At 52.1% G+C, this 11228-nt stretch overlaps 2 protein-coding genes across 2 annotated transcripts; one reads left to right on the top strand and one right to left on the bottom strand.

Annotated features, from left to right (window-relative positions):
• Window positions 1-496: 496 nt before the first annotated feature.
• On the bottom strand, window positions 497-7413 carry TRMT2B (tRNA methyltransferase 2 homolog B). Its single transcript, XM_059859097.1, has 12 exons — window positions 7001-7413; window positions 6200-6254; window positions 5617-5736; window positions 5113-5212; window positions 4895-4965; window positions 4304-4450; window positions 4083-4177; window positions 3343-3557; window positions 3132-3233; window positions 2837-2956; window positions 1829-1928; window positions 497-1243 (listed from the first exon to the last, which is right to left on the bottom strand). Exons 1-12 carry the CDS (start codon window positions 7147-7149, stop codon window positions 1117-1119), a joined length of 1401 nt encoding a protein of 466 aa, XP_059715080.1. The 5' UTR covers window positions 7150-7413; the 3' UTR covers window positions 497-1116.
• A 1551-nt stretch (window positions 7414-8964) lies between these two features.
• Window positions 8965-10325, top strand: LOC132333717 (40-kDa huntingtin-associated protein-like). Its single transcript, XM_059859098.1, has one exon. The coding sequence runs from the start codon at window positions 8998-9000 to the stop codon at window positions 10063-10065; it is 1068 nt and encodes a 355-aa protein (XP_059715081.1). The 5' UTR covers window positions 8965-8997; the 3' UTR covers window positions 10066-10325.
• Window positions 10326-11228: the final 903 nt, after the last annotated feature.

Below are 11228 nucleotides of genomic sequence, written 5' to 3' on the forward strand. Positions count from 1 at the left end.
AGTGTGTAAAAACCTACACTCATGGGATAGTGCAAGAGTGACACTTCCTATGCCTGTCAGAATCCATCATCCTCCCTTTATGGTGTAGTAATTCTTAAATCCTAAACACAAATATTTTGAGCCCCCATGGCCTGAGAACTGGCTGCTGTTATTATTCAAAGCTGAGGTCTGGAATTAAAAGTCTGAAAAATACAGGCATTCTCCCAGTTTCCTTGGGAATTTATCAGCCTTGATTCAAAACATTCTGGGACTCACACAACACAAGGGAACTCTGCTCACTTAGATTCCCCTCCACATTACAGCAGCTCCATCTCTGGAAGAGCTGGAGAAATATAACAACACTGTAAGCAGGACAGGACACATACAAAACAGAAGAAAAAATTTAATTAGCTATAGCAGAACATCCTGAAGAGGAAAAATATTGCAGCTGACATTTTCACAGGGCACTTCATATTTAGGCATCAGGAATCATTAGTGGAGAAGGGGGAGGCAGATGTGAAAAGAGAGACACTGAAATCAGTTCTCTTTATTTTGTTTTATAGAAAATCTCATTATTGAAGCTGGTGCCTCCTCTGGGCAGGGACCCCAACAAAGGAATCCCTGGGCTTTCATACTCTTCCAACCTAAATCTCCCACAACAGCTCTGACCAGTGAAAAATTTGAGTCTGGTGTCTTCTCATTGTTCATTGGTTTGTGCAGAGTCTGTGGGTGAGAAGGCAGGGCTGGAAGTCGTGTCCTTTGTTAGGCACAAGGTCAGTGCCCATTCACTGCTCCTTGCCTGAGGCTCCGGCGATTTCCCACTATCCAGAGCACAACTCGAACACCGAGCTACAGATTCCTGAACGCAGGGAGGGAGTCTTGTCCAGGCTGCTTTAATCAGCAGCCCAAGGTTTGCAGGGGAAGGAAGGGTGATGAAATGCTACAGAGAACCTTTTCACCCCAGGAATCCAAGTAGTTCTTTACAGTGTTGCTAGGCAACCCAAAGTAAGAGAAAAACCAAAATTATTTATTTTTATACAACTTCACAGAAAATAAGTTAAAATCCTAACTACATTGGCTTTTCAGGACAGGAGGAGATTGCTTCCCAAGCTCTCAGAGCTCATTCCTGCCTCCTTGTCAGCGGGTGAACAGCAGCACCAGCTCACAGTGAACAGTGTGAGGAAACATGTCAAAAGGAATAGCCCTCACGGGGGCAAATGGCTCCCCTGCCAGCTTCTTCCGTGGGTCAGGTGGGCAGCACAGCCTGTGGAAAGCAAAGAGCATCCTTTAGACCAGTAGCAGAAGCCTTCCCACCACTGGTATCACAATCCAAGGGGGATCCACAAAGGAGGTATCATGTGTTTGACTAACATGCCTCAGAATCTGCAACGGACACTGGCTGAGGTGTGGAACCATCAATACTGAATCCCCAACCAGCTCTGAAAACCTAGGGGACAAGCTGAACAGACAGTGGCAAGTTCAAAGCTCCTTTTCTCACAAGCCCTCCCAGCTGACAGACACTCAGTTTTCAGTTTTGCACTGCCCTTATTGCTGCCTGCAGACAGAGTTATCACCTGGGTCTACCCCAGCTAAAGGCTGACCAGATAAAGCTACATGATTAACCCCTAAGCAGGTGACAAATCCCCTTGGCTTGACCTTCTTGGCGAGGGGCCACCCTTCCTGCAGTGAACCCCATGGACTCTGCATCTCACATCCAGATGTGCTTTTTTTTTTCCCAGAGAGATGCACAATGTGCCATGTTTGAATTATTTTCTATTCCTCACTGATGCCTTGTCTGGACTTAACAGGGTCTGTCACTAAGATCAAGAGAGAGAAGGAGAGTGCTCACTCGAGGAAGTTCCTCATGGCTTCCCCCTCTGGCTTGCAGGAGATGTAGAGCAGCCTGCGGATGGCCCTGCAGTTCCGGATGGCTCGGACGACCCTGTAGTCTGCAAAAACAAACAGCCTCTTTTCCCTCCACCACCCTGAGCTCTGCAGAAGGAATGACTGCACAGCACCACAGAACCGACAAAAATACAGATGCATATTCTGCCACATTCTGTCTCAGATGAGGTCTCTCAGGAGGCCACGGGTGTGACCCACACTGCTGACAGCTTAGCCAATTTGCCAGGCAGGGCAGAGCAATAGGAGAAGTCCCTCTGCTTCCCAGGGGGATGGAGGGTGAGAGAAAAAATGTTAATTAAGCAAAAGCATATAAAACCTTCCATACACACTTGTGAGAGCGCATCTGGGCACCAGGACCAGTGTGTGACTCCCCATTACACACTCCAGGGGAGACCAACGAGACAGATTGAGGGCTGGGTTATTCAGCCTGGGCAAAAGAAGTCAAGCAAGGATCCATTAACTATCTTCAGGAACCTCATGGGGCATTACCGAGAAGTGAGAATCTTCTCAGAGGGGCGTGAGAAGAGGATGAGAAGCAATAGATGTATGGCAGCAAGGGAAAATCCTGATTAAATATATTAGGGAAAACATTTTCAGGAGAGGGGATGCATCCTTGGACAAATTCAAACCTCAGCTAGGCTTTATATCCCTATGCAACCTCATACAACTCTGAAGATGGCCTTGCTATAGTTGGGAGATTACACCACAAACCTCCAGAGGTCCCTTCTCTCTTAAATAATGGTGTGAGCCTGTGAAAGATGGAAAAAGGATTAGAGCTAAAGAGAAAGCATGAAGGCACTGAAAACAGCAGACTTAGGGAATTTAGCTGCTGTCAGTAACAAGAAACAAGAGACTAAACAAGGGAAGGCTTTGGAGCCAGTATAACAGGTCTCACAGAACTTGTTCAAAGCTCTCTGTTTACAAGATGAAAATAAATAGCATTTTCTCTCACGTAGGCCAGCCCGAGAAGGGTTCACCACAGCAACAAGCGGTCGGGCATCCTCCCACGATGCCAGGAGCTGTGGTAACACAGCCTCTGCCTTTCCACTGTGAAACTCACAGTTTGAGATCCCTGTGAAACAAAAAAGCAACCACATGAACTGAGTCTCACCAAGAGTTGGGTATAACATGATATTCACACACCCTTTGCAGTGTGAAGGTAACTAGTTAGGGTCCCTCTGCTCACTTCTACTCTGATTTTTCAGCATTTAGTTTGAAACTTTTTGCCACAGCGAGTTTGAACTCACCATTGAATGCTGCATTCCACTCAGCATCCTCTATTGCCTTCTCCACCACCTCGACACCAATAACCTTGGACACTTGGTGAGCCAGAGAGAGACCAATTGTGCCTGGAATCATGGGAAGCAAAGCACTCCATATATTCATGCTGAAGAAACAGGCCTTTACATAGCAAGGATCAGCTCTGGAATGCAAAGCTCTGGGTGCCCAGGACCCCACCTGTTCCACAGCAGATGTCAAGGAGGACAGTGTCCCCAGCAGCCTGGCAGAGCTCCCCAACTGCCTGGTACAGAACTTCTGCTCCAGCTGTGTTGACCTGGAAGAAGGCGTCTGGAGAGATGCGGAACCTGAGGCCGAGCAGTTCCTCGAAGATGTGCGGTGCTCCGTGGAGGAGCTGGTAGGGGGACTGCTCGTGGGAGCAGCGTGTCATGGTGCTGCCAGAGCACACAAAAAACAGCTTGAGAAGGCAGCAGAGAGGAGCTGATTTCCATTCCCAGGGTGCTCATGGGAAGAAGAGGATGGTTCTGCCCCTCATCAACTTACATTTCATGTGAGCCTTTCAACAAGATTAAAGCATTTTGATTCTTTGTAAGGGATCTGTGACTTGCACAGTCTAAATTTCATTAAATGGATCAAAATTACTTAGCAGAGGGCAGCATTCCTCAGGTCTATTCCCCAGTTTTGCTGCTAATGTGATTTACTGTTTTGGGATGTCACTGGAAGTTTTTTCTTTAAGTTTCCCAGACTCATAATTCCCATGAGGTAGAGCCATAGTGTGTTCAAGTAAGTCTGGAAAAATAAAAGATGGGGCCATCCTAAAGCCGCATCTTCAAGAGGGATCCAAACATCTGTCATTCTCTTCCAGCACTCCCTGAACTGGTGGAATTTGAATTTGGCCAGAAAGGGTAGAAGAAGGAGGTGGCTTTGTTTCCACTCATTCCCCCCGTCGAGGCATTTACCTCTCTTGGAAATAAAGTGAAGTCAAGGCACAGACTGCTCCAGGTCCACATGTGAAGAACTCCTTCAGCAATGCTTTCTGAGTAGCCAGTGCCTCCTGTCAAGAGTGAGAAAGGAAAAGCTGCCTCTTTGGGTACCCTGATTAGACCCCTCTCCCCAGCAACACAGCCAGCAGGCTCAGCTCAGCCAGATGTGCGTCTTGCCCTGTCCTCCAGGTGCTCACCTGGCCCAGCTGCTGGGGGTGGAAGGTGATGATAGCCATGGTGTGGCCACAGCGGGTGGTACGAACCACGAGCTCTCGCCAGTGCCCACCTTCATGGAAGAGGATGCAGGAGTCCAGGGGGGACTGACAGATGAACTCCTCATAGCACTGAGGGGAGGGGAAATGGCACCTTTAGTACCATGAAGACAAGTGCCCTGCTCTTAGCCCCCCAGACAGGCAGCCCTTCCACCACTGTGGTCTGCTTTTTCTGTTTGATTTCAATACACTGGCTGAACGCTCCTTCCAGGCTCTTGAAAGACAACATATTTTAATAATTTCAATTTGCAATTCTTATGTCTTTTAATAGATTGGCAGGCATTCATTGTCACTTGATTAACTTCATTACCCAGGACGCTTTATGGGCTGCAATTTTGACAAGTGAGTTTTTATAAATGTATTTATCCACCAACTAGAATCAGGCATGAAAATTTTCAGAACATGAAAATGGACTTGAAAACACAGCATCATTAAAATTACAGTGTTCTCCCAAGTAAGAGTTATTGCAGTCTCTCTATTCCACAGTGAAGGGACAGACATGACTTATTTATTTACCTGGGCTACTTGTTTATGTTTTGAGGGTATGTTCTCCACATGGTTGGCTTTCACACAGACGATATTCCTTTCTGTAGAGAGATGGCCAGGAATTTAATTGCTCTGGTTCAGGGCACATAAACCACTGTGGCATCTGACATGATAAACTGTGGAGAGTCCTTTCCCCATTTCCACAGCCCTGCCAGCAGTTTTCTCTGAGTCTCCTGTCCTGCACTGACCTCTGCCAGTTCCTACATACAACCCCACAGTTTTGGGGTTCCCATCTGGTCCTCGGTTCACAGAGAAAGTCGATTTGTTTCGGTAGCCATTAATGATGGGCTGAGGGAGAAAAGAAGGAAAAGCAAAGCCTTGGATTAAAAGAAAAAGCAATGGAGGAAAGCCAAACCCCAGCCTGGTTATTCTGTTGCCAACATGTGAACCTGTATGTGAATGGGCAAAACACAGAAACAGAGCTTGTGCACCAGAACCCCAGCACTGCCCCTTGGGGACTAGAAGTGACAATGGGGACAGGTTTAACAGAGAGGCCTTAGGCACAAAAAAAGGGTTCCTAAGCACTGGGCTTATTTCACTCTCGGGCAGTCACAAGCTGCAAAGCACAAGTTAGCAAGGACTGAACTCAGACACTCTCTGCAAGCAAATTATGCCCCCTATGAGACTCTTGAGCTGTTGAGTGAGAGACTCTTCATGGCTCACAGGGAGGAACATTCCCATGGGACACTCACCGAAGGAACTACTGGCTGCAGAGGACAGCAGAGCCCACCAGGTTTCTGTGCATCTATGCCCAGCTCCTCAAGACGAGATGCCAGTGTCTGCAAAATCTTCCTCTGGCTTTCATACTTTACCTGCAGAGGAGTTCTAAGGCAGAAACACTCTCACAGGACCACACAATGGTGGGCAGCTCTTCATCACCCACCTCTGAGGAGTCCAACAGGAGGAAAAACTGCAAGTGAAAATGTAGCCCCAGAGGAACTCTGCCCTTTTCATAACCACAGCTGCTTGGAGAAACAGGAAGAGTGAAAAATCCTGTGTCTATGATCCCTAAGTGCTGGCCTGGAACACTTTGTCTGACCTGAAGCCCAGTGAAGCAGAACAGTCCCACAGAGGACAGGATCACTGTGCAAATGCCCATCTTCTGTACTACCAGGAACCTCCCAGTTCAATCCTTCACAACAGCAGGATTAAAGAAGCAGTAAATGGGGTCTGAACAGTTTGCAGCATTAAGATGTTAAGGACTACTGCTCAAGGGGATAGGAGGGGACAGCTGGGGCAACACAACAGAGAAAAGTCTGTGTAAACACATCTTACCTGCAGCTGCTCTTGGTAGGGAAGTCTCCAGAGTGGTGTCACTACATTTGCTAACCTGGAAAGCAGTGCCCAGAGCTACTTGAGTCCTTATTCCTATGGCATAACATCTCTGTCAGCTGCTTCAGTCCGTGGGCAGGACTGTTCTGGTGTGAGCCCTGCACCAGGCTGTGAACACCCAGACTCCCAGGGAACCACAGTGGAATGCACAGCTTGTGTGTAGCAGGAGGGAATTTCAAGCTGCCCATTCTCACTGACCCGACCACCCACACAGATGTAGTTTAGAGATAAACCTCAGAACTTGCCATACTACTCATATCCGAGAAAAAAACAGATAAAAACTGATTTAAAAAAAAAGAAACCACACACATATACCCTAAAAAGACTCCCAAAATAGAGGTGAGGCTGATATGATTCAAGCACTCATAACTGACTCTCTGAGCCCATGGGGAACAGCACCCCGCAGCTGGGTAAGTTGCAGCTATTGCTTATCTACGATTTTTGCAGCTGCTTCCAAAGCACCCAGTGCCAACTACTCTAATTTGACTGCAAATCAAATGAACCATCACTTTTTGCTTGCCAATAGGGCAACTTTTCCTCTCCTCTCAGAACTCCTTTCCTCCTATCCTCCTTAACTCTCAGAACTTTTCATTTGTCTTCTCCACTATCCCCTCCCCAGGCCAGACTCCAGGCAAACGAGCCGAGCCCTGGCTCTTCCGTTCCTACCGGGTCAACCCACCACGTTCAGAGCTGTACGTGCTCGCTGCTTTGAAAGAACGCTTGGTCATTTTGGAAAAGCCTTACCTCTCCTCCCAGGAAGGCTCTGGCGGGCTGCCGCTCACCCTGGCCTTTTCCTTCCCTTCCCACGCTGCCGCTGTGGTTGTCACCAGGCTGCGGAGCGGCGGCGGGCGGAGGCGGCAGCGCGGCGGCCTCAGAACGCAGCACAGAGCCATGGCGGGTGCGAGCGGCTGCTGGGGAGCCGGCCGCGCTCCGGGCAGCGACAGGGACCCGCTCCGGGCAGCGACAGGGACGCGCTCCGGGCAGCGACAGGGACCCGCGCCGGGCAGCGACAGGGACCCGCGCCGGGCAGCGACAGGGACCCGCGCCGGCCGCGGCACCGGCGGAAGGGGCGCGGTGACAGCCCCGGGCCCGGCCCCGCGCTCCCCTCCCCGCGGAGCCCCGGCGCTGGAAAGGAGGACCGAGCTTTCCGCCCTGGGCTGTTCGGACACACTCGGGTAGCAAAGTGTCACAGCAAAGTGTCACAGCAGCTGCGTGGTCATTGTGAAAAACGCCAGTCAATTGGTTTTAGAATTTCAAAAGTTTAATAGTAAAAAAATGGTTATAAAAGTAGTAATGTAATTAGACTAATAAAAATTTGAACAGTTGGGATCAGGACAATACGAGAAAATAAAAACAAAGAGATACGGACAGTCCCGGTACCTCTTTCTGGGCAAAATAAGCACGAAAAAGGACCCACGTTAACAGAGGATTAACCCTTAAAAGCAATAGCCTGTTGTATATTCATACACCTCATACATGATGCATAAATTCCATTCAAACAAAGGATTCTGTCTGGTCAGTGTCAACTTCTTCCTCTGAATCCTGACTGCATCTCCAGGGCTGAGCGAGGCAGGAAGAAGTTCGTTTCTTCTGATAAGAGAGCAAGAAATTCTTTTTCTCTGAATGATTTAGGTGTCCTTTGACTGCTATCTCGGTGCGAGTACCTCATTCCTCTCTTTAAAATAGTATCTTACATAGCATAGTTTCTATTTTAACATTATGTTATAACCTAAAACTATATTTAACACACTACTTAAGAAAATTAATACAGCATAACTGTCAAACATAACACATATAATATTAATTTTAATATTTGTGAAAAGCCAATAATAAAATATGCATTTTTCACAGCCATGCTGAGCTGGCCTGGGACAGAGCAAAAGCTCAGTGCCACCTGCCACCGAGCCTGTCCGATGGGATACTCAGGATGGCGGTGTGGCTGCCGTGTCACCTCGGCTCGCACGGTGGCTGCAGTGGGGTACATGTGGTTCATAAGGACAGGAGTGCAAGAACAGCCTCTCGCAGCCAACCCCGCCCGTGCCTCCAGCCGCTGCTCGGGGAACCGCGGGGAGCAGGCAAGCACACGTGTCCCATGCCCACTTGATCTCTCCATCACGAAATATTTTCAGCTGGAGATTTTCCGTCAGGCGTGGCTTATTTGTTTAGGGACCCCAAGAGTTCTCTTGTCCAAGTGTTCACCTGTCACCCTTTGATGTCACCTAAAATTCCTGCCGCCACACATCCTTTGGCCCCTTGGCTCACCCACCCACATGCTACCATTTGGGTGAATTGTTCTTCTGTGAACCTGGCTGCTGCGGCTTCCCACAAGAGCTGCAGAGCCTGGCCCTCTCCCCGCCCCGCTCACGGTCCCGCTCCCGGTCCCGCTTCTCGTCCCATCCCGTCCCGTCCCGTCCCGGTGGGGCCGGAGCAGGACCGCGGGTCCTCCACTCCACAAGGGGGAGCCACAGGGCTCGGGCCCGCTGCACGCCTGGGGCGGTACTCGCTGTGCTTGGCCACGCCCCATGGGCGGGACTTGTACCTCGTAGCCACGCCCGTCGTGGGCGGTGACAGCTGGGAGCGCTGTCTGCAATAGCCGCGCCCTCACCACGCCCCACTGTCCACGAGACGCTGGCTCGGGCGCTGATTGGCCATCGGAGCGGGGCGGGGCGGGCGCTGATTGGCCGGCGGCGCGCGGCGGAGAGCGGCTCGGCGCGACTCGTCAGTTCCGCGCTGGGCCCGCGATGCTGTCGGCGGGCGGCGGCTCCGGCCCCGGGGGGGCGGGCGGCTCCGGGCCGGGGCTCGGCGGCGACGGCGATTTCCTTTCGCGGTACCGGTTGGTGTCGGCCAAGCTGCGGCGGCGGTTCCTGCGGAAACCGAACGTGGCGGAGGCGGCGGAGCAGTTCGCGGCGCTGGCGCGGGAGCTGCGCGCCCAGGAGAGCCTGCCCTACGCCGCCTGGTGCCAGCTGGCCGTGGCGCGCTGCGCCCAGAGCCTGTTCCACGGCCCGGCCGAGGCGGCCGCGCTGGCCGAGGCCGCGCGGCTCTTCCTGCGCCAGGAGCGGGACCTGCGGCAGCGCCTGGGCTTGCGCGGCGGCTTCGGCGAGCACGTGGCGGCGGCGCAGAGCTGCGGGGCCTTCGCCGCCCGCCTGCACCTGGAGCGGGGACAGCCCGCGCTGGCGGCCGGGCCATGCCTGGAGCTGGCGGCAGCGCTCCGCGACACGGGACAGCCCGCCCGCGCCGCCGCGCCCCTGCAGCGGGCGGCGGAGCTGCTGACAGCGGCGCGGCTGCCGCTGCAGGCTCTGCGCTGCCTGGCCGAGCGCGCCTCCTGCCTGCTGCTGGCCCGCGACTACGCCGGGGCGCTGGCCGCGCTGACGCGGGCGCAGGCGCTGGCCGGGGCCGGGCTGGGCGGTGCGGCCGGGGCCGGGGCCGCGCCCGGCGGCGCCTTCCTGGACGTGCTGGCGCGCTGCGAGGTGTCGCGGGTGCTGCTGCTGCTCCTGCTGCAGCCGCCGCCCGCCAAGCTGCTGCCCGAGCACGCCCGCACGCTGGAGCAGTACTGCTGGGAGGCGCCCGACGGCGGACCGGGCACAGGGAGCGGCTCCGGGACGGGCGGGGGACTGCCGCCGGCCGCCAGCTACCTGCCGGCCGAGCTGTTCCTGCTGCTGCAGTCGGCAGTGCTGGCGTGCCAGGAAAAGGACGCGGAGGCGCTGAAGGCGCTGCAGGCCGAGCTATGGCCGCTGCTGAGCGCCGAGCAGAACCATCTGCTGCACCTGGTGCTGCAGGAGATGCTGAGCCCCGCCGGACAGGGGCTCTGAGCGCCGCCGCCCGCAGGGACAGGTCGGACTGGTCGCTTCAGCCACCTCCAGTACAGACTCTATTATTCCGTTATTTATTTTTAGAACGAGTTGAAGTAATGGTTGGTGAGAGAATGCGTTCATCTACACATATGCCTTGTGTCATAGTAAACTGCTCACTGTATGTACTGAAAGTTGTCATGCTTGGAAAAAGTGTAACCCTAAAGCAGAATGGCCATTTCAGGGCAGAAGGAAGCTGTTCATTAAAAGATTGGCTGCAATTTGCATGTGTTGGAGGATTTGGGTATTTATGAATCGAATGTTGTTAGAGTTGCTTTTTCTAAAAAATCAAACAAAAAAAAACCCCTCCATATAAAAAGGTTTTCATTTTTTCCCCCTCCTGAAAACAACTGACACTGCAGCCAGCACAAGGCCCTGAGTTTTGTGGTGGGTGAAAGCAGTTGGTCACTGACCTGCAGGTGGTTCCTGGGGTGATGGTGGCTTGACTCCAGTCTCTGTAGCGGCTGTTAACCCAGAAAACTGAGCCTGCACGGTGGCAAATCCACTTCATCTGAGGGAATTTGGGAAGGGAATTAATGGTGAAGGTGGTGAAGTTACAGGAGTTCTTGGCATGTGGGCTATTTGTTTAATTCTTTTCAGCTATTATCTGTCTGCTCTCGGGCACTTTTGTCTCTCGCTTTCTGCTTCTTGGGACCTTTAGGTGAAGGCAGCTGATCTTTAGAGGGGAAAAAACCCTGCTGTCTTTGGTGCACTCAGCTGTTGGGTACAGGCTTTGCTAAATTCCATCAGTGCCAATATACAGCCCCAGTCAGGGCAGGCTTTATCCTGGAGGCTGGAGATGCCCCGGGGGTGAGTGTGTTGGGTGGATAAAGAGCCGTTCCAGGGTACCAAACTACTGGTGAGTGAAACGAATGCTCTCAGGCAGCACTTCCAGAGACCCTGCAGAGGCTCAGGCTTTGGGAAAGAAAGCAATGCCGTTTGTACACCTGGGAGAGAAGTCAGAGTTTAGAGGTAATTGTGTTAAACAGTGGTATTACATCTGATTTTAATATTTGGGTCTGGAGACAGCAGGTTTTTCAAACGCTTTTCCAGTGTTTGTTTTTCAAGTGTTTTTCACCTTCCACACTTCAGTAACGAAGAACTTGCCATTTTCCCCTCAGAAA

This window comes from Haemorhous mexicanus, chromosome 14, assembly GCF_027477595.1.
Source record: "Haemorhous mexicanus isolate bHaeMex1 chromosome 14, bHaeMex1.pri, whole genome shotgun sequence".
NCBI lineage: Eukaryota > Metazoa > Chordata > Aves > Passeriformes > Fringillidae > Haemorhous > Haemorhous mexicanus.